General features: G+C 43.1%; 1 protein-coding gene across 3 annotated transcripts in view; it reads right to left on the reverse strand.

Annotated features, from left to right (window-relative positions):
• cplx2a (complexin 2a) overlaps window positions 1-24,357 on the reverse strand; it is a 55,716-nt gene that overhangs the window by 2,849 nt on the left and 28,510 nt on the right. For all 3 annotated transcript variants that reach the window (XM_061829630.1, XM_061829628.1, XM_061829629.1), the window contains exons 2-4: window positions 21,092-21,219; window positions 20,018-20,111; window positions 6,530-6,708 (exon numbers count right to left, since the gene is read on the reverse strand). In XM_061829630.1, the coding sequence (XP_061685614.1) occupies window positions 6,530-6,708; window positions 20,018-20,048 (210 nt within the window). In that variant the 5' untranslated portion in view covers window positions 20,049-20,111; window positions 21,092-21,219. The remainder of the gene's footprint in view (window positions 1-6,529; window positions 6,709-20,017; window positions 20,112-21,091; window positions 21,220-24,357) is intronic.

Raw genomic sequence — 24,357 nt, forward strand, 5'->3', positions numbered from 1 at the left:
ATTGACCCAGCCGACTCTGATTCGGTGCGCAATGCCCTCCAGGTCCAAAATCGACATCTCGCCAAAGAAGAAGGAGTCCTCCAGATGATTGCTCGCCAGCTGTAGGAGATAATGACCTGGGTGGAATCTTTTCCAGAATCCTCTTCCAGAGGAGCTGACACCAGTCTGGAATTGGCAGCTGCTGCGGCAGTCCTCCATACCCCCGAGCCAGCCCCCTCACCGGTTCCTGATGCTCAGAGGGCCATCTGCTCACCGCTCTCCCGTCCAGAGAGGTTTTCAGGGGACTCGGGCAATATAAAGCCCTTCATCACTCAATGTGAGCTGCATTTTGAATTACAGTCTATCGCCTTCCCCACCGACCAGATCAAGATTGCATTCGTGATCTCTCACTTGACAGGAAGAGTGGAAGCATGGGCGACTGCTGAATGGAGCCGCGACACAGACACGTGCTGAACGTGGGCGTCCTTCGTTACAGCCATGGCGCAGGTTTTTCAATATGCAACCCCTGAACGTGAGGCAACAAATTCATTAATCATATTACAGCAGGGCCGACGCAGAGTCTCTGACTATGCCATTGAATTCTGCATTTTGGCAGCTGAGAGCCAGTGGAACAACAAGGCGCTCCTAGATGCTTTTGTTCAGGGGCTGTCACCCGCTATCAGAGATCGCTTAATTCCAACAGACTTGCCAACAGACCTTGACTCCCTCATAGCGCTCACACTGAAAATCGACCGGAGGCTCGTGAATCAGGAACAGGACAACGCCCGGCGGAGGGACTCCCAGTCATGCCTCAGAGAATCCACTGCTCTTCAACAGGCGCCTGCCAATACTGAGGAGCCCATGCAACTGGACCGTCTCCGCCTGTCACCCGAAGAACGTCAACGACGACTGCGGGAGGGACACTGTTTCTACTGTGGGCGGTCAGGTCACACCGTGGCTCGCTGCGTGGTTAAGCCAGCGGGACACGCACTCAGAGCGTCCACGACGGTGAGTCTTAACCACGTCTCGGATTGTCCCGCTCGAGCGTTCCTTTGTGTAACCTTGAAGCCCCACAGACATCCCTATATACATTGTAAAATAGATATTGTAATGAAAAATATATATAACATTATTCACTTCAATGTCTATACGAAAAAATAAATATGAGCAGAGAGAGTCTTATCCATGCACAAAGTGGCACCTGCTAAAGGAGAGGAACGACAGAGATTTTCAGATTTTTCCAACACCCCTTCTGACACTCTTTTCGAAGAAGAGAACATCTCATAATCAAGTGAAGTGACCGGGGCAATATCACCCTATCGTGTCAAGCCATATTTACATGACATGCAGATCACTTCTAACTAACAACAGGCTCCCTGACAGTATGACAGTATGTAGCGTACTCAGCCGCGAGCGACGACAACGCCGCGGCCCGGGCACAACAAGCCACCACTGCCCGGCTGCGACGATCTGATCATGACTTTGGCCAGGGTGGCTCATCACCGCGCTGAGCCGGGCTGCTTTACACCGTTGTAGTCACTCGTGACTGAGTGCGCTACATACTGTCATACTGTCAGGGAGTCTGTTGTTAGTTAGTCGTCAGTGGCGTTGTTCAACGCCGCTGCCGTCAGCGATGAACAACACCGACAGATGAACAACGCTGCCGATGCCAATGACGATGATCAATGCCGATGGATGAACAACGGCGCCGACCTCGTTGACGATTAACAACGTTAACAACGGGAACAAACAATTCCGCCGATGGTGGTGCACTCAGCCATGAGCGACAACAGCGCCGCAATACGGGCCAGCTCGGCACCGTGATGAGCCACCCTGGCCGAAGCCATGATCGGCGGATGGGGTGCCGAATCACACATCAACATTTAGCACATTCTGAGAGGATTACGTCCGCTTCCCCAACTAATTTTTTTTGGGGGGGAGTAGCTTTATACACACCTACCTGTCATTTGTCAGTTGAAACCCAAGAAGCTCTCGTCCTTGGCACCTCTGCAATCCATTTTTCACAACAAACCGGGTCTCTTGGAAACATGAAGAGTAAATCCATCCTCCCAAGTGATCGAACAATATCCAGCAATACAACGAGCTGGCATTTTGGCTAACACGGAGGAACAAAGAGCTAACTTCCAGCAGGTAAAACTAGTATAAACACACGAGCCTGCCTGAGTGTGCTCCTGCTGCTAACGTCACTTCTTGCTTCTTCTCCAAAACAAATCCCTTGAGAGGATTTTCATGGTGGGAGTTACAAAAAGGCATATATGTCAAAATCATGTTTTGTGGTAAATGAACAGATGGGTCCATTCCGGCTGCCTGTTTTTTTTTTTTTTATTATTATTAAAATCATACTAAAAATCATGCAGTTGGTGTCAGTGGGGTTTTAAGTTCAGGCGGACAGACCCGTACGGCGACGGCTTTCATCGATTCAGGGTCAGACGCCAACCTTCTTAATTCTCATTTCATTAGCAACATGGGTCTCGGGACCTTCAAAGTATAACACACCCGGAACGCATACACGCCAAATGACACATTCCTCTGCAAAATAACATACCGCACCCAGACGCTCACCATGACATATCCGGATTCGCATTCAGAACGTCTCAGCTTTCATGTTTTAGAGACCCAGAGGAGAACAATACCTTGAGAAGTGCATGGCTGAGGCTGCATAACCCCGATATCGACTGGTCGACCGGACAAGTTAAGTCTTGGTGGGGCGAAATGCCCCTTCACTGGCCTCTCATTCCAGAGGAAGGAGGGCACGGATGTCGCTTCGGACAATCCGCGGACCCTGCAGGAGGAGGCAGATCGAGTTCCTCCACGTTATCATGATCTTAAGGAAGTGTTTTCCAAAATTAAGGCCAAGTCTCTTCCGCCACACCGGCCATATGATTGTGTAATAGACTTGCTGTCCAGCGCCTCACCCCCTCTCGGAAGACTCTATTCAGTTTCAGGTCCAGAACACCAAGCCATGAGGGAGTTTGTGGAGGAGTCGCTTGCGACAGGACTCATCTGACCTTCATCCTCGCCGGCCAAGGCAGGCTTCTTCTTCGTATAAAAAAAGGACAAAACCCTAAGGCCCTGCATTGATTACCAAGGACTGAACAGTATTACCGGTACTGAACATGTACCCTCTCCCACTCATTTCCACAGCCTTTGAGCTCCTGAAGGGGGCCAAATTCTTTACCAAGTTGGACTTGAGATGTGCCTACCACACGGTGTGGATAAGAGAAGGAGAGGAGTGGAAAAAAGCATTCAACACGCCCACTGGGCATTACAAAGATTTAGTGATGCCCTTTGGACTCAATAACGCGGCAGCACTTTTCCAAAACTTTGTCAACGATGTGCTATGTGAAATGCTCAACCGGTATGTCTTTGTGTATTTAGACGACATCCTCATCAACTCTCCAGACGAAGCAACCCATGTCGAGCAAGTTCGAGCGGTTCTGCAGCAGTTGCTGTGTAACAGTCTGTATGTCAAAGCAAAGAAATGCGAGTTCCACCAAACCTCGGTGTCGTTTTTGGGGTTCGTCTTGGCGGTGGGTGAGGTCCGTATGGACCCCCGCAAGGTGGAGGCCGTTCTCCGTTGGCCCACGGCCAGCTCTCGTAAGGAGGTTCAGAGATTTATTGGGTTCGCAAACTTTTATAGAAAATTAATTGCGAACTTTAGTGCCGTCACGGCACCGTTACATGCACTCACTCCAGCCTACAGTTCGTTCGAGTGGAACCCAAGTTGCCAGGCGGCCTTCCAGAAACTCAAGGCCAGCTTTGCCTCCACTCCTACCCTCATTTTGCCGGACCTCGACCGGCAATTTGTTGTGGAGGTGGATGCGTCAGATTCAGGTATAGGACCGGTACTAACACAGAGGAGTTCAAACGACGAGAGGATACACCCCTGCACCTTCTAATCCAAAAAATTAACCGCGCCGAAATGTAATTACGATACTGGGGACCGGGACCTTTTAGCAGTTAAAACGGCGTTGACAGAATGGAGACACTGGTTGGAGGGGGCTCAGGTTCCTTTCGTGGTATAAACAGACCTCAAAAATGTCGAATACCTGAAATCCGCCAAACGACTTAATGTCAGGCAATCCAGGTGGGCTCTTTTCTTCACACGATTTCACTTCGTGGTGTCCAATCGACCGGTATCAAAGAATGGCAAACCCGATGCGCTGTCGCGAGTTCATGATAGCGAGAAAATAGAATCTGAACCGGCGCGCAATCTCCCCAAAGCTACTTGGGAAATAGAACCATCAGTGAATGACGCACTTAGGGATTCTTGCAGCCTGGAAGGATGCCCCGAAGGCAAGCTGTTCGTCGTATCTTCGTTACAGAGTTGTGTCATTGACTGGGCCCACACCAACTGCACCGTATGTCACCCGGGCATAGCCAAGACGCAGTCTGTGCTACAAAAACTCTTTTGGTGGCCGAATAGTTAGAAAGACGTCAGGGAGTACGTCAATGTCTGTCCTATGTGCGCCACACATAAGCCTTCCCGGCAGTCCCCTGCTGGGGAGTTACGCCCTCTATCCGTGACACGTCATCCGTGATTGCATATCTCGCTAGACTTTGTGACAGGGTTACCAGCGTCATGAGGTCATGCCGCAGTTCTTACACGCTACCAAAACTCCCCTCCGCAAAGCGGACTGCTGAGGTCATGATGAGCAACATATTCAGATTACGTGGCCTGCCCACTGACGTGGTGTCCAACAGGGGCCCCCAGTTCGTCTCCCGTTTCTGGAAAGAATTTTATTCACTCATAGGGGTCACCGTCAGTCTTTCCTCGGGCCATCATCCAGAATCCAACGGTATCCCTGATCGAACCTGTGTGTACCGACCTTCGCCCGTTCTCCGACCACCCTTGTAAGCCTGACTCCTTTGATACTTCTGCCTGCGTTGATTGTTCTCCCGTGTACCGACTCCTGCCTGCCCGCTCACCTGCTCTCTTCGCCCGACGTCCCAACTACCGCTGCTGCACCGGACTTCCTGCTCAATCCCCGACCTCGGCATATAATAAACGTTTCTCCTTGAACTACCTGGCATCGTCCGAGTCCTGCATTTGGGTCCTAATCTCGTTCCGATGGGACGTGACAGTTTAGCTTCTTCCATTTTCTAATGATTGCTCCAATAGTGGACCCTTTTTCACCAAGCTGCTTGGCAATTTCTCCGTAGCCCTGTCCAGCTGTGTGGAGTTGTACAATTTTGTATATGGTGTGTTTGGACAGCTCTTTGGTCTTCGGCATGTTACAAGCTTGAGTCTTACTGATTGTATGGGGTGGACAGGTGTCTTTATGCAGCTAACGACAACACACAGGTGCATCTGATTCAGGATAATTCATGGAGCGGAGGTGGAGTTTTTAAGGCGGACTAAGAGGTCTTTGAGGGTCAGAATTCATGCTGATAGACAGGTGTTCAAATACTTATTTGCAGCTGTAGCACACAAATAAATTGTTAAAAAATCATACATTGTGATTTCTGGATTTTTCTTTTTAGATTATCTCTCTGTCGCAGTGGATATGCACCTACGATGAAAATTTCAGACCCCTCCATGATTTCTAAGTGGGAGAACTTGCAATATAGCAGGGTGTTCAAATACTTATTTTCTTCACTGTATTTTGCAATGCGTGTGGTCTGGTCTTTGCCAGATCGTTGGACTTTTAGTCACGTTTCCGCAGCCCTTCGTCAACGTCCTTGCTATTCCGTGTACCGAACCATGCTTTGTTCTGGATCTTCCTCTTACACCCGCTGATTCTGTTACTGCTGCCTCATTGGACTGCCTGCCTGTGTACCAACTGTGGATTGAATAAAGACATCTCCCGAACTGTACCTGGTCTTGGGAGTCATGCATTTTGGGTTCAGCCTTGTGTTCTGGTCATGACACACAATTTAAAAAAATGGACGACTCAGAACTCAACATATTTGTAAATGTGGGGACTTGATATTCAAGTTAGCACTATAAACTGTAAAAATGCATATGAAAATCTGCTATATAATACAAAATAATGAACTGCAATATGGCGAAAATATACTATGTTGACAATAGAATATTAACTATCCATAAGATTAATGCAGATATTCATACCAGGTGCACAAAATTTAGTTTGATATGCAGTAATTATGCTGTTCATTTGGTTTATTTACCACTTTTGTCCTTTTCATTCCTGCTGAGGTATTTGCTGTGGCTGTAGTACTTATATCCTGCATTACTAGTACACAGCCTCAGAAAGTTGGAGTTCACACCAAAGCAAACAAGCCAATTAAAAATAGCTTTTCAATCATCTGTTTCCTTGGCCTGGTCTGTTCTAAAAATACCCGAAAAAGCTGGCAAGTGATACATGAAGCCTTTAGAAGCTCACATTAACAGAGATGATGCAAACCAAACCAGGAAAACGCTTAAAATGGCATTTTACTTCTAGGAGCGACAAAAGGACTCCTACGAGTGCACCAGTTCCGTTGTTCTTCATTTCCATTATGCACTGAAATGGTTGAACTTGATTGGACAGAAAGTTACAAGACAGGACATGAATTGCCGTCGTACCTTATCCCTTATGCCTTGTCTCATCTGCTCTCTCTCCGCCTCCATCTTGGCATATTTGGCCTTCCTCTCCTCCTCCTGCTGCCTTAGCGCCTCCTGCCTTTCCTCCTCTTTCTTTGCTGCATCCGGGTCCTCCTCCTTTTCTTCCCCACCCAGCATCTTGCCCACATCGGGAGGACCTCCTAGAGGAGGGAAATACATCAACTGGGGGCAGTCAGGGGACACCATCCACTCACATGACCAATTGTGGGATGAGAGTGTACGAGTGATACAAAGAGATGAAGTCAAAACGTTTGAGGAAAAGATTTTATAAATAAAAGCTAGACAATGGAATTTGTGTCAGTTCAAGCTCAATATGTATACAAAGTACATTTTCTAACATTTCCCCCATGTTTCAGTTGTTTGAAAGTGGACATTCTGCAGCTACAAATGGTATCAATATAATACACAAATAAAATCATGAATACGTGATATACAAAAAGAGTTCAAATGGACTTTCATTGTGAATCCTGAGAGATGCTGCAGCTGTGCCCAGAAAAAAAAAAATCAACTGAAGAGTAAAATGCTGGTAAATATGTCACAGCATAAAATACACCCCCTTACACACCAAGCAAATGTGCGCTGGAGTGACTCCGGTTAGTACTGAAATCACAGTTGGATGTTTTTGTAACACATAAACCCAAATACTTTGCTACCTCTAAATATGACAAGTCATTTCTCCCAACTGAGTTAAAAACTGTTGAGAATTACCTTTAAAACTTGTAATAACACTAATATTCTCTTCTCCAAAATTTTGGGGTCTTGCTGCATGATTACCTAGTCGTTGGCACATCTGCCTCACAGTTAAAAAGTTCTGGGCGGGAATCTTAGCTCCAATGTGGCGTCTGCAAATTTTTCCCCACGCTTGTGAGGCTTTTTCCACGTAATCGCACATTCTAAAAACATACATGTTAGATTCACTGAAGATTTACATACTCTGCTATTGTCCATCAAGGTGAATATTGTATGTGTATGTGAATGGTTGTTTGTACAATAGGTGTATGTACTACAGTGCATATGATTTGAAATTGGCTGTTTTTCTCCGCCGTTTGCCCAAAGTCACTTGGGATAAGGTCCAGCTCATCCATGAAAATATCTGCATTGGGCTAACAACATTAGCTTTGTTGCGTATACAACGAGGACCAAACATCAAATGTGGACCCAACCCGACCTTCAACTACTAGAGTGAGGGCCATTGTGGTTTTAATCCCTTTCATCCAAGTGTCCTTTAACTTGCCATATCCTTTATATTTTCACATAGGTAGTATGTGAATTGTGTACCATATGTGCTGACTGTGTTTTCATTGAGGAGAGGCGAAAGGAATACATTGAGCTGCATCATAGGACAAAGGTAGAGGTGGCAGAAGCTAAACAAGAGGCATATGACGACATGTACACCAGGTTAGATACGAAAGAAGGATAAAAGGATCTCTACAGGTTGGCCAGACTGAGATGAGAAGGATGTCCAGCAAGTAAAGGTGATTAAGGATAGCGATGGAAATATGTTGACTGGTGCCAGTAGTGTGCTAAGTAGATGGAAAGAGTACTTTGAGAAGTTAATGAATGAAGAAAATGAGAGAGGAGGAAGAGTAGAAGAGGCAAGTGTGAATGACCAGGAAGTGGCAATGATTAGTAAGGGGAAAGTCAGAAAGCATTGAACAGAATGAAAAATGAAAAGACAGTTGGTCCCGATGACATACCAGTGAAGGTATGGAAGCAATTTGGTGAAGTGGCTGTGGAGTTTTTGACAAACTTATTCAATAGAATACTAGCAGGAGAGAAGATGCTAGAAGAATGGAGGAAAAGTGTGCTGGTTCCCATTTTTAAGAACAAAGGCGATATTCAGAACTGTGGAAGCTACAGCAGAATAAAGATGATGAGCCATACAATGAAGTTATGGGAAAGATTAGTGGAGGCTAGAATGAGGACAAAAGTAAGCATCTGTGAGCAACAGTATGGTTTCATGCCTAGAAAGAGTACCACAGATGCATTGTTTGCCTTGAGGATGCTTGTGGAAAAGTACAGAGAAGGTCCAAAGGAGCTACATTGTGTTTTTGTAGACCTAGAGAAAGCCTATGACAGAGTACCAAGAGAGGAATTGTGGTACTGCATGCGCAAGTCTGGTGTGGCGGAGAAATATGTTAGAATAGTACACAACATGTATGAGGGCAGCAGAACAGCAGTGAGATATGTCGAATGTGTGTCAAAAGAATTTAAGGTGGACGTGGGACTGCATCAGGGATCCGCACTGACCCCCTTCCTGTTTGCAGTAGTAGTGGATAGGCTGACAGATGAGGTTAGACTGGAATCTTCTTGGACCATGATGTTCGCAGATGATATTGTGATCTGCAGTGAAAGCAGAGAGCAGGCGGGGGAAAAATTAGAAAAATGGAGGTAAGCACCTGGAAAGGAGAGGAATGAAGATTAGCCAAAGTAAAATAGAATATATGTGCATGAATGAGAGGGGCGGAGGAGGAAGAGTGAAGCTCCAGGGAGAAGAGATAGAATGAGAGCGTGAGTGTGGTAAGGAAGTGAAGAAACGGGTACAAGCGGGATGGAACAGTTGGCGGAAGGTCTGGTATTCTATGTGACAAAAGAGTCTCCGCTAGGATGAAGGGCAAAGTTTATAAAACAGTGGTGAGGCCGGCCATGATGTACGCATTAGAGACGGTGGCTCTGAAGAAACAACAGGAAGCAGAACTTGAGGTACCAGAAATGAAGATGTTGAGGTTCTCGCTTGGAGTGAGCAGGTTGGATAGGATTACAAATGAGCTCATTAGAGGGACAGCCAAAGTTGGATGTTTTGGAGACACGGTTAGAGAGAGCAGACTTAGATGGTTTGGACATGTTCACAGGCAAGAAAGTGAGTATATTGGTAGAAGGGTGCTGAGGATGGAGCTGCCAGGCAAAAAGAGCGAGAGGAAGAACAAAGAAAAGGTTGATGGATGTTGTGAGGGAAAACATGACGACAGTGGGTGTTACAGAGGAAGATGCACGAGATAGACTTAGATGGAAAAAGATGACACACTGTAGCGACCCGTAATGGGACAGGCCGAAAGAAAAAGAAGATGTATTTGACTGTAGACTGCATTTGCCATGGGCGGTACGGGGAATCAGCTGGTAAAGCGTTGGCCTCACAGTTCTGAGGACATGGGTCCGATCCCGGCCCCGCCTGTGTGGAGTTTGCATGTTCTCCCCGTGGCTGTGTGGGTTTTCTCCGCGCACTCCGGTTTCCTTCTACATCCCAAAAACATGCAACATTAATTGGACACTCTAAATTGCCCCTAGGTGTGATTGTGAGAGCGGCTGTTTGTCTCGATGTACCCTGGGATTGGCTGGCAACCAGTTCAGGGTGTACCCCGACTCCTGCCCATTGGCAGCTGGGATAGGCTCCAGCACTCCCGCAACCCTTGTGAGGATAAGTGGCTAAGAAAATGTATGGATGGATGTATTTGCCATGACCACCATTTGTGTGCAACACATCTCCTTCGAATAGAGTTGATCAGGTTGTATATTGTGGCCTATGGGAATGCTGGTCCACTCTTCAATGGCTGTGCATAGTTGCTGGATATTGGCACGAACTCGAACATGCTGTCATTTGTGCATCCCAAACATGCTCAATGGGTGACATGTCCGCGAATTATGCTGGCCATGCAAGAATTTGGATGTTTTCAGCTTCCAGGAACTGTGAACAGATACTTGCAACATGTGGCCGCACATTATCATGGTGCGACATGAGGATGAACGGCACAACAAGGGGCCTCAGGATCTCATCATGATATCTCTGCGCATTTGAAATTCCATCAATAAAATGCACCTGTGGTTCTTGCCCGTGACATACGCAAGCCTGTACCATAACCTCACAACCATCAAGGGCCACTAGATCCCCAACGTCAACATCGGCAAACCTCTCACCCACGCGATGCCGCACACGCTGTCTGCCATCTGCCCTAAACAGTGAAAACCGGGCTTCATCTGCGAAGAGAACACCTCTCCAAGGCGCCAGACACCATCAAGTGTGAGCGGTCGAGACGCCGATGAGGACACCGAGCATGCAGATGAGCTTCGCAGAGACGGTTTCTGACAGTTTGTGCAGAAATTCAAACTGATTGTTGTAGCAGTTGTCCGGGTGGCTGGTCTCAGATGATCTTTGAGGTGAACATGCTGGTCCTGGCTCGGTGTTGTTAAATGTGGTCTGCCATTGTGAGTTTTTTTGGATGCACTGCCAAATTCTCTGAAACACCTTGGGAGACAGCTTATGGTAAAGAAATGAGCATTCAGTGTACGGCAGAGGAAAGAAATGCTCACTAACAGATTTGTGAACAATATTTTAGGGAAATGGCCTTTTGTGTTTGTAGAAAAAGTTTTAGGTCTTCACATCCAGCCCACGAAAAATGGGAGCACAAATGAGATGCATTATATACAGCATACACAATGCTGGTTTCGGAGAAGACTGGAGTTAATTAGAAGTGAGGCTATAAAAGAAAGCTGTTCAGTAAAGACACACAATACCAGTATTTAGGAGAAAAGGCAAATCTTAATGAGGAAAAGGGGATGTGTCAAAAACATTTTCCAAGATGTTCCCGTTACTCAGATAATGGAGGTTGCAATTTTTGAATTAAAAAAAATCTAGACCGTGACCAAAATGAAGTGACAATTGAAAGATGATAGAGAATAAAGTCAAGAAAATACTAATGAGGAACGTGGGCATTGGAACGCAAGAAAGAGCAGAGTGGGACCTTGGGGGCTTTATGTTGGGAAGTCTGGAGGGGCGGACGGGGGGTATCCGCGGAAAGCACGAACACAAGCAAGCGAAAAAGAAAGGCAGAGTAATCCTCGAGACGAGTACCGCCGCTGGTATTATTGGTATTTTCACCCTATCAGCATAATGAAAAGGAAGTGTGGCACATTGCAGGGATAGAAAACAAAAGACAAGATGAGGAGCAAGGCAGCAGATAGATTTGAGACTAACGTGGAAATGTGTGGGCTTATTTTGTCTGTAGGAGACTCAAAACAGATGAGGAAATTGTTTTCAATTCACTGAGTGTTTTTTGTCTGTGGTCAAGTTGTTTTCATTCCCTATATTTTTTTAAGGGGGGGGGTCCTTGAATTCACCCCTTGCACTGTCAAAAAATGAAACTAATTCATTGTTTGCTTCCCAGCAAAGGTACTATAACAGTTAAGTCAATTTTGCCATCCAATTTGTCAGTATCCCCTAACTCTTTTTCTTGTGGACATTCTGTAACCCAGAAGGAAAGTACTCGTGTGGATGTTTTTTGACCATGTGTGGAAGTGCCTTTTTTTTTTCTTGACGAGTCGGCTAGTTAATAATACTATGGATGAGCCTCGTGTCAGTGTTATCATTGTGTTGAACAATTTAACTACTGTCTACAGTGTATGTAACATGAGTGCATGATTGTGTACATGTATTGATGCCTAATCGTCCCCTCCTTTTGAACAGCTTTACTGGCTTCTTGTGCCATCTATAAACCATTATTTTTTTTTTTTTCTTGGGTTGGGGGGCATCAATTATTTATTGTTATCATTTTGGTCCCTGTGGGTATAGCCGCCATTTATTGTATTGGCAAGTCCAAAAGAGAAGGGAGAAAGAAAAGAGAAGATGACACTGACATTTGAAGCAGTAAGACTCTGATGTTAACATAATACAGTAATGAGCTACACAGTAAATTGGTTGCCAGTCAGTCACAGGCCACATCTCGACACTCACTGAGTGGGGACTGAACCAAGCGGCGTGCACCAAAGTCAAGCGAGTGTACCACTATACCATCAGTGACATCCAACTGTCCATATTCTGAGCTGCTTATCCTCACAATCTTCACAGGAGTGCTGTAGCCCATCACAGCTATCAACGGACAGGAGGCAGGGTACACCCTGAACTGGTTGGCAGCCAATCGCAGGGCACATGGAGACAGACAACAATCGCACTCACAAAAATCATACTTACAATTACACCTAGGGGCAATTTAAGATCAATTGTTTTCAAATAAAAAAAAAAACTATTAATCTTAGTGGTACCTCCGTACTCAGCATGTAATGAAATTGTTCTGATGCTTTCAGTCCATCAGAGGGCATATTTGTATATTTTCTGGTGATTATGATTTGCTGTATTGACCATCTTTATTGGCTCAAGTAATTTCTTTCTTTGGCATTTGTTCTCAGGATCTGCTTCTGTCAGCATCCGCTCACAGATTATTAGGGAATTTATGGGTATAGTGATTTAAGTTTTCAATATTGCGTGAGGTCCCCCCGGCAAATAAAAAATAATAATAAAAATAATAAATGCTTGTAGCATTTAACTAGTACACTCAAGTCACAATGTTAGTTCTGCTTCTGAATGTATGCTCTTGGTAAAATGGTGACATACTTAGGAAGCCAAGCAACATTATAGCATGTCCTTACTTGGGGGGCGGGGGGGCGGCATTCTGTAGGCATTGAAATAATTAGGCAGCTACTTGAATAGATACATCAGAAAAAAAAGACATCATTCACATTAATAACATACTGGAAATCAGCTATAAAAAGAAAGGATACAAATCAAGAAGCAGAAAGATGCAAGTACAGCATTGTAGTCTCAGCAGCCCAGAAGAAGTTGACATGGCAATATGCACCCAACCATGACAGACCATCTGACTTGCCTGTCCGTGTATTTGTGGATAATGTAAGTATGGTGAGGGTGTCAAAGAAAAAAAGGCTACGTTTACAATAGTGGCTCAAGTTTCCTTCCCGGTTGAACTGTTTGCGCGATTAAAAGTGTAACGATGATGTGTCCTGCGTCTACACCCACTGAATCAACCAAATTGTTCGAGCCTCTGCAAAATGAAACCAAACATTCGTGATTACAGTCATGTTTTAACATTAGAAGGAATAAACCTTGGCGCACCTTTTCGAGGATTTAGCAAAATGAGCCTCCATATATTTGCATGTACATTAATATTGTAACAACACATACAGTAGCTGTAGATGAAGTAGTGACTCACAGTCAGCTTAGCCTCATTGTCCAATTATTCTCTCACGATGACTTCAGCATTTGATCACTTCCCGTCCCTGCAAGCTTATTAGAACATTCAAATTGTCTTAGCTTGGCTGTAAAAGATGATAAAAAGAAGGAGCTGTTCCTAGGAGACAAAAGCCCGAGTTATATTGAGCCTTGAGCTAAGCTCTGGTGTGCCATTTGCAAGAGATACAGCAACATCCTGTCAATGCAGTTCTATTAAAGCACTCCTGCGTCACAGGGCTCTTGCTGAGAGAATTCTTTGATTGAAGCTTTGCCCATTTATGAGTTAGCAAGAATGTGCAGATTTTTTGTTAAAGTCAATGCAACGGTGAATATGCAAAAGTTGGCAGGTCGCACTTAGAGCCTTTGAGCGTTTTGCAGAATCCAAATTATGTGCCAACGGCAGCAAACAGTAATATGTGTGTTTCAGAACAAGCTCCCATTATACTAAGTCAGTAGATCAAAACAACAGAAAATTATTAGAGGATTTGATTTATGAGGGGGGAAATCGTCATATGGGCAGTGAAATTAGTAGACTTGAAGTGGTCTCCTTGCCGAGTTATGAAGCCGATTTTTAAATACTGGGCTAACCCTTTGCCTCTGAAGGTATTTGTTCAATTTGAGGAGACAGGACTAACCTTTGGCCCCCGCCCCCCTCCCTTCTCAGTGCATGAACTCTGAACAGTGTCAGATTAAAGCAATTCACTTGAGGATTTCAAATCTGAAAAATTATTTCATAAATCATCTCCAGGAGTGGAGAGAAAACCACAGGAGGAAAAATACAGATATAGATTTAAATGAACTTACCACAACTCATTTTACAGCTAAACCAATAGTTTGAGAGAAAATATTATGGCTACTGCATTGCATCTGTGTTTTGAATTGAATATTGTTTACATTTCTTGAAAGAAGCTGGTATAAGTACAAAATGCAAGCCCTTCTCACAGTTAAAGAAAAAGTATGCATTGCAATTAGATTAAGTATATCACATTGTTGATACTAATTACAGATATGTTACATACTGTATTTGCAAGAAAATGATGTGAACCTTTTGGAATCACCTTGTTTCCTCCATAAACCTGTCATAAAATGTGATCCAATCTCCACCTAAGTCACAATAGTCAAACACAGTGCTCTCATACTGTGATACAAACAATCAAATATTTCAGTGTATTTGGGGAACACAACATGTAAACGTCACAGTATGAGGGAAAAGCAAGATTTAATAACTGGTTGAGTCTCCTTTGACAGCAACTAGCTCCAAGCAACCATTTTTGGAGGTGCAGATCAAACCTGCACAAAACAGTCGGGAGGAATTTTGGACCACTGCGCTTTATAAAAGGGTTGCAGCTGAGCAATATTCTTAGGATGTCTTTTGTGAACGGCTCTCTTGAGGTCATGACGCAGCATTTCAGTCAGGGTTGAGGTCAGGACTCTGACTGGGCCACTCCAAAAGGAGTTCTGTTGAAGCCATTCAGCTGTGAATTTTCTTCTTCATCTGTTGAGGTATAACTGACAGACAGGTGCTTCTAAGTTCTCCTGCAAAATGTCTTGATGAACTTGTGAATTCAGTTTTCCTTCAATGATAGTGGTACATCCATTTTCCATCCTTTCCAGCTTCACATTAAAAATTTGTAATTGTTGATCTTCTGAGAGGTCTTTTTCATGAGGCGTGGGTCACACCAGGCAATCTGCTGGTATTCGGAAAAAATACTTGCAGACATAACTGTGTGGTAGTAGTCTTGCAAAATTATGGTCGTCTATTGTGATTCCACAACAAGGTCACATACTTATTACTGCAACTAATTCTATAAACTTACATCTATTAACTGTGTAAACTTTGCTAAATGTATGAACTAATATGGCAAATAGTGTACAGTATGTACAGCATTTAATATGTACACAATATGTATACAGTATTCAATGTGAACTTTGAAATAAGGTTACATATAAGGAATCCAACGAAGCTAAATATGATTTAATGTGAGATTTAAAGCTTTTGACTGGTGTGTTTGACTCAAATGCTGCACACACACACATTGCAACTCAAGGTCAATTTGATGAATTTGATAACCTCGGAATGTGTGTGTGGTAGGGGGGAGTGATGCGCCTCGGTGTGTGTGGTACAGTTGTAGGTCAATCAAGCAATGAAGATTTGATTTCCAATCATATCAGATTGCCATCAGATGGACTCTGAGGTGAGAGAAAAACATCTCAATCTGTGTTCTCGTCTCATCTAACCGCCAATGACACTCTTTTTTCTCGCTTCAAATACACCGAGCATGTTATAAATACTGTACAGCTGTTTCATGTAAGAAGAGGGGTTGGTCGTTGAGATATTAATAGCAGTATGTTCTATTTAACTTAGACAGAAGCAGCTTTTGTCTCTTTTGTTAAGCATGCCATTCATAATTTTGTGTAAGCAGGTATTCATCAACAAAACCTCAAATGCAGTTGGAATGTATATTCCATGAAGTATGTCACAGTTGAATTATAGTCACACTACTTTTTTTGTTGTTTGTAAGATGATCCCATTGTTTTCAGTGGTTAGCTTAGGTTTACACTTCCATCAAGCATGTTAAAATGTTACTTGAAAAGAGTTGATGTTTTTGATAGTGAGTTGATAGCGGTCAACTACTGTCGTAATCAAGAAGGAATTGCAATTATATTCAGGAACACATAACTCACATTAAAGATGAACTATTGATATACTCAATAGAACAAGATTAACAAAATTTTGCTCAACTCGAGATCATCCATCTTTACACCCCACTTTTCTCCTTATATAGTGAGTTTACTTTGTGAAGACTCATTCCCTCAAACCAATGTCTGCCTCATTTAACAGCCCCTTAGTCTGTCACACTTACTCAAGATGAGTTAGGAAGTGCTGTGTCAGCAGTGAAGTATTTGGGAGTGGTGGAAACTCAAGCGCAAGGCGATGGTTCCAGGATACGAGGTGAACCTAATTTGTGTGAATGTCATTTTGATGTACAGTAATTCAGAAATTAAGTCAGTACACCTCAAGCGCTACTTTACTGTATTCTTTCAACTGTGGAAATATTTCTGTAATAATGAGGATCAAACAGCAGGCTCCTATGGCGCTTCCATCCATCCATTATCCGAGCCGCTTATCCTCACAAGGGTTGCGGTTGCTGGAGCCTATCCCAGCTATCTTCGGGCAGGAGGTGGGGTACACCCTGAACTGGTTGCCAGCCAATTGCAGGGCACATAGAGACAAACAACCATTTGTGTACACAATCACATTTCAGGGCAATTTTGAGTCTCGAATTAATGCATGTTTTTAGGGATGTGAGAGGAAACTGGAGTGCCCGGAGAAAACCCATGCAGGTACGGGAAGAACATGCAAACTCCACAAATCCCAGTCCACAGAACTGCGATGCCAGCATTATACAGCTGTGCCACCGTGCCGCCATTTTCAAACCATTTAAGGTTCTGGGATTTGAACCAAGACTCTAACCAGTTGGTCCACCGTGCCGCCCGTATTCAAACATTTCAAAAACAATTTTGTATTGGGGAAAAGTGAGGCAGTGCCCCATCAGATGGTGCGACAATATGTTATGGAAATTACAAATTCTACTGGCAGCAACTGAATGACACAAAAGGGTGTTTTGTTGGTTTTAGATTTTAAGATAACTTTTTAAGTCAATCAAAAAACCTTCAGTCTTCATTATTAAAGCTGAAACTGTTTTTTTTAATTGTTTAAATATTTTTACCATTATGTTAACCTATTTTTATACTTGTATTACTGTTGACAGTGTTAAAATGGTTACCTTAAAATTGCCAGTACCATTAAGATTTTTTTTTTTTTTAAGGGTCAAAGCTTGAAGCTGGAGCATGTTGCTTCAATTTGAATTCATTCCTCTGGGACAAATTGTTTGGAAACCTGAACAAATTGGATCAGTGACCCAGTTGGATTGTGTTGATGCTCCTCTTGCCAACCTTGTGTTTTCTCCATACATGTGAGACTTCATGGACACAAACCCATGAAAAATATAATTGATTAAAGAATATTTCACCGCTACTGACACATTGACTGACACCTTATGAGAGTCGGGATGAAGGCTGAACTGATTGATTTTCTGGCTAATTGTTTTGCTTCATCACCTGCTTCTCTCCCAAGCGGCGACCTTTTGTGATCCACTACACTGTCAGCAAATTCACAGATGTTTTTGCATAAAGGGGTCACTGCATTCTGGTCCAAAAAGACTGACTCAAATCAAATCCTGCAACTATTATTATAATAATAATCAGTATCTTGTATGTGGATATAGAAACATTTTGCAGTTATTAACTGTATTCCATGAGATATCCCAACGCCATGCAAAATCCTAAATGGGCGTCCGGCAGACTGCAACCCACTACTGAGCAAGATCCGATGCAATGCAGTTGATTTTGGGATTCGTATAGCGCAGCTGCTGTATAAAGTACAGCAAGATGAGGCAGCGCTTCCATCCTCGGAATCTCAATGAGCAGTGGGAGCTCTTCTTTTTTATCTCCCCATCCTCACTGTAACCCAAAGACACCTCTGCAACCTGCACAACAACAACACTGCATCGTTCACATATCAATGCTACGTGTGCAGCTTCTGAATTACAACAGCCAGTGTCACTTTGCTGCTCTCTTCTAAAAGCTGGAGCTGTCAAGGAGGATGGATTACATGACCAGATTTAGGACTAATTAGGGGGCAAATTATTAATATATTAAGTGAAGATAATACACTATACAGGGAAAAGTATACTGCATGACACTTGGCCTACAACTACAGGAATGGGAAAAAAAGGAAGAAATCCTATATGCAGGTCAAAGCTTCTGCTCTTCTGGGAAAATTTTGTGTCGTATTTGAGGGAACTTTTTTCCATTCATTCAGAAGAACATTTGAGAAGTAAGACGTCGCTGATGTCGAACATTGCTCACATTCTACATTAGTGTGATTGTCCCACTCCTTTCATCTCTTAAAGGTATTAAAGGTCCTGTAACTTCCCATACCAACGTTTTCTTGTATTTTGGATGTAATATTGGATCTATAATAAATTGAAACTATCCACGGATTCCTGAGTTCCAGAAGTTTTTGTTTTTTTTTCTGGCTAGAGGCTTGTAAAAATGCCATTTGAATTTCTTAAGCTTTTCTACGTCATTAGCGAACATCTCTGCCTATCTCTCAGCGCCGCACCAGCGCTCTCAACATAAATGCGTGTGGCCTCACAAATGGGTCAGAGGCAACCAATCAGAGGAAAGGGTGCAGTCTTAGCCAAATATGGAAATACAAATACAATACAAAACTGGGCCAAACGAGAATAGCTGTATGAGGGGCCAATTTGGAGACTGGCGTGACAAAACCAAGGTATTTTTTTTTCATTAAATTGACACTTTTATACTAAATCCATGTTAGAGTCACTCCTTAGATGGCCAAACTCCCAAACTATGAGGTCTTTATATTGAAATAGATGTAACACCTTTGAGGAGCTTAGTTTGCAAATGTTTCTGGCCATCTCTGCCTTTACGGCATTTGCTTTGTGTCCTGCGAGAATGGAAAAGGTCCTTTGAAAAAGTTGTGTGCATCGCATTCTCCATAACCAACTCCACCCGGATTGACTAATACATTTGTCTGTAGTTAAAATTCCATATTTTTGCTGTTTAAGTCTCGACAAAGTGATTCTATTAACATGGACTTGTGGGTTTTATTCATACTATTTTTCAGAAAAGAATCCTCTCACAGCTACTTCTATTTGACCTAATTTTGTGTCTGTGTTGTCCATATTTGGCTAAGACCGCCCTCTTTCCTCTGATTGGTTGCCTCTGTGTAGAAGACCCTCTTGTGAGAGCACACACGTTTATGTTGATAGCGCAGGCTTGGATCTGAGAGATGAGCTTGAAAAATTTTACCCTAATTTCAAGCCTCTCGACACACACACACACACACACACAAAATTTAATTAATATTTCAATGTTTACTGAGGTACCATAGACCAAATAGAGCTAATATAATATCCCAAATACCATTAAAAAACGGTAATATAGGACGTTTTAACATACTGGGGCAAAACTACTTAATCGGTTATTTATATATACTCAATAATTATTAATTAATTATTGAGTCTACACTTTTTTGGCCTTAAAATGGCTAAATCCTTAAAACTAATAAAAGATGAACAGTCTCAAAGCCCAATAACCATATGAAAACTGTAGATGCATCTGAAGAAATCCACATTTTGTTAGTTGAAAATGTTTTCTGTACATATTATTAATGGGTAGCCATTCTGATCAAATGTAGTTTGGTGCAGGATGGATTCAGGGGTCCTCCGTCCTTTTAGAACTGCATGAGGTGGTGCTGTGTTCCTGCTTGTACTGAACATCCCGTTTACGTCCTCTACACTGCAGTGCTGTTAAATCAAGCCATCGCCTGGCAGCCTACTCACCTCCCAGTGCAGCTTTCATTACAAAATTCATGATGAGGCAGTTCTGTGTTCTCTTCCTTCAGCGGGTCACGTTATCCGGAACGGACGGACGGACCTGCAACCGGGGCACAAAACACTTTTAGCTAATACTGTTACGACATTTATTCCGCTGGCTGTCACGCACAAGAGTTTGATGGGACAAGGAGGAGGAGGAGGAGGAGGAGGCGGAGGACGATCCATAGAAGAGAGAGCGAATGACCTCCACTTAGGACATCATGAAAATAAAGAGGAAAAGTGCATTTTTAAAAATTATTTTTCATTGTTGATCATCTTTATTGTGTTTTATGAATCACTTAATTATGAGGAAAAAAAGGTTGCAAATCAAACTAGAGACAACCCTCCACTGTGCAATGTTCCGACTTTTCTCTTGATTTACAACCACGCTCCTCCACATCTTGAGTGGATTCATTCTGACACTATACCTGTGATGTATCGTCATGTGGGGCGAAAAGCACCCGTGAAAAAAAATGGAAGAGCAAAAAGAGGGTCAAGGTGACCAAGAGAAGACATGTCTTGTATCAGAAAGATAACCCTTATGCTGTCGTCAGCGTTTTATCTTAAAAGTGCGATATAGAGAATGCGTTGTCATCTTTCTTGCAAGTGAATGAAATGAAATTAATGAAATAAAAATCACCTTGTTTCGAACTTCCAGTGATGTCACAACTGAGATCTTAATGTGATATAATTTGAGATTTGTCAACATTTTCCACATAACTCTTCAAAGAGACACTTTGACTGCATCTTGCAGCTTTTGCTGGTGCTACACTGCATGGCAAAACTTGTTCTCCTCATAATGACAGTGCGGTTGCCTTAATCTGCAGCAGCCTCCTCAAATCATTTCCTGCTTTGCCTCCTCTTCAGCATTGTCTGCTGTAGCATCAATCTCTCCTCACGTGAACCCTTATTAACTCAGCATTCAGCCAAACGTATTGCAAGTGATTCAATGTGGGTATTCGACGAGCATATTTTGGCAAGTGCACCAACATGTCCCCATCCTGTCCCGCGCGGTGCACCAATACTGGTTTCACCCTTTACCTTGATATGGATCCTTGTCCGAGTCTTTCTTAGCCCAAATTAGGACGGGGGGATGAAAAGGCGGTGTGGGTCCACAACCAGTGCTTCCTCTTCTCGATCGGAGACAAAGAATATGCAAGTTGTTGCGTCTAAAAAAAAGAAAAAGGACAGATCGAGCGTCTCAAATTGCGGACATGCCGGTTGTGTGGAAGTCAGGCTGCAGCGGAGGAGGACGGAGGAGGGATGAGGGGGAGCGGGGGAGGAGGAGGAAGAGAGAAGGAGCTCCTGCAGGACCAGATGAGAGCATGCAGAGGGAGGGGAAGGGGCTGGGGGACAGCGCATGACCGTTAGAGCTCTATTTAAATAGCCCGTTTCATTGCCATCGTATCAGAAGTGAAGAACTACAATTTCTTGCAGAGACGGTAAATGCATTCGTAGAAAGGAAAAGGGTGTCGTGAAAAAACAATAACAATAACATTTGGTCTTAACGGAGAACATACAGGTATCAAAGTTCACATGCACACAGGAAACTGCGGGTAAAGGGTATTTCTGTCTCAAGGCTCCGTGCATGTAAGGGCCACTTGCTGGCCGCCTTTTACGTGCACGTTTAACGTAAGCACCAATTTATCCATTCACATACACATTTAAATATTCAAATCAGTTTGGCACAAACACTCAAAGGAAACATGTTCATCCGCTCACATACATGCCTAATGTAAAGCTCTGTCCGTTCATGTACATACATAGTGTAAATATCTTTGTCGATTTTCACACACACCCAATGTACACAAATCTATCTGACCATTTGCAAAATCCGAACAGGGGTCTTTCAATTTACATACACTTAAATTAAAATCAAATTATTTTCCCATGCACATTCTTTGAAGGGGAAGATCTCATACCTCATGGCTATTTTCAGCAGAAGTTGTCTTTTTAATAGGACTACAGTATCTCCTGCTAGCAAAAATTGTGTCTTGCATTCTTCTGTTTGAGGTTTGGGTTGGGGTGGTGCAACACTATGAGCTCTTCGAGAAACGCGCTTGACTGTTTGCAAATGTGCAGGGAGTCAAAATAGACAGGAAATATTGGCATCAGCAGACTATTTGCACACCTAGCAGACACAGAGCAACACAGATATTTAATGTAACTGCTTCACTGGCCACCTGGAGACCACCTTCCTCACCCCACCTCTAGTACTAATTTGGCCTCAGCAAACTCTAGGGGAGAATAGTTTATCAGTTTTTTTAATTGCCCGACTTTTTGCTGCGCTCACCAAGTTGTCAGCACAACTGCCCATCAGTGTTGTGAACGCCGTCAAGCTTGAAAGGTGTCACGTATTGTTAATAAGATCATTATACACCTGAAATTCATGAGTCTTCCTTGAAATTATGGTTTCAGCCAGCCAAATAATCTTCTCAAATCAATTGAAGTGTAATTTGAAAAAACACAAATACCGGAAAATTGTTTACCCTTTGTTTTGTGTGTGTTTGTTTTTAAACACAAGTTGTCAAACACAGTGGGGAACAATGTATTCCTTTCTTTGTGGTCCTTTTTCCCATGACTCTATCAAGTTTCTAAGCAATATAATATAATACAATATAATATAATAAATGGACAACTGAGCACTGTTATATATGCACTGGAACATTTTTTTTCTTTTTTAAAGCCGATTCATAAACAGTGTCTTTACCTCATATTGCTATACTATATGTCCAATGCAAAATGTGTTAAACCCAGGGTTTGTTGCATAAATATTGCCTATTAGAATGAATTGACCCCTCCGTGGATATTGCGCAATCCACGTCACTGACCAATCAGAGGCCAGAGATCTGCATAAAACAAAGCCCGTTTTTGCTCCCGCCATTTTCTCAGACAACATTGAATGGTCCAGTACAGGTTTAGTTAGCGTTTTATCGCGTATTTGGGTTATTTAACAAAAAATATGGTTAAGAGGTGTAGTCACGGACTTTGTAATAGTGACGACAGGTATCCTGAAAGGCTAGTTGGTGGAGTTCGATTCGTACCCTTTCCAAAACCGAAGACCCAGTACGAAAAATGCCTTTGATGGATCAAACTTTGTGGAAGACCGCATCATCAACTAAATCCATCTAATATCAACCGGAACACATGTTTGCACGAAGGTATGCCCTATATTTGATTTTCAATACATGTCTCGTATAAATGAATTCGAAGTTCATCGCTAGCATAACACTGCTGCGTGTGAACAATTGACACACTTATTCTTTGTTGAGCGATATTTAGCGATGATCGGACTGCACAAACGTATTGATTTCTTGCTGCCTCGCGGCCAGAAGCTTAACCAGACTGTGTTTGCACGAAGATATGCCTTAAATTTGATTTTTAATCCACGTCTCGTATAAATGAATGAGACGTTCTCCCCTAGCATAACACAGCTATGTGTGAACGATTGACACACTTAAGCGATACTTAGCGATGATCGGACTGCACAAACGTATTGATTTCTTGCTGGCTCGCGGCCGAAAGTTAACCAGACTGTGTTTGCACGAACATATGCCCTAAATTTGATTTTTAATACACGTCTCGTATACATGAATGAGACGTTCTCCGCTAGCATAACACAGCTAGGTGTGAACGATTGACACACTTATTCTTTGTTGAGCGATATTTAGCTATGATCGGACTGCACAAACGTATTGATTTCTTGCTGGCTCGCGGCCAGAAGCTTAACCAGACTGTGTTTGCACGAAGATATGCCCTAAATTAGATTTTTAATCCACGTCTCGTATAAATGAATGAGACGTTCTCCGCTAGCATAACACAGCTACGTGTGAACGATTGACACACTTATTCTTTGTTGAGCGATATTTAGCGATGATCGGACTGCAGAAACGTATTGATTTCTTGCTGGCTCGCGGCCAGAAGCTTAACCAGACTGTGTTTGCACGAAGATATGCCCTAAATTTGATTTTTAATACACGTCTCGTATAAATGAATGAGACGTTCTCCGCTAGCATAACATTGCTCCGTGTGAATGATTGAATGAAATCAGAAGCATGGCGTCTCTCTCAGTTAAGAATGTATTCTATTTAGAATCTATAATATATCGTTGATTTGAATGAAATCAGAAGCATGGAGTCTGTCTCAGTTCAGAATGTATTGTATTGTATTTGCCATTTTTACTGTCTGTCTTACGTCAGCGCACGTGGCGTGACGTCACTTCAGGAGGCGTGGTAAAGTGCTCTGTACGGAGGGGTCAATTGGATACACTGCCACTCATTCACTGTCATCTTTTGAAATTTTGATGA

The sequence above is a fragment of the Syngnathoides biaculeatus genome, chromosome 9, assembly GCF_019802595.1.
Source record: "Syngnathoides biaculeatus isolate LvHL_M chromosome 9, ASM1980259v1, whole genome shotgun sequence".
Classification (NCBI taxonomy): domain Eukaryota; kingdom Metazoa; phylum Chordata; class Actinopteri; order Syngnathiformes; family Syngnathidae; genus Syngnathoides; species Syngnathoides biaculeatus.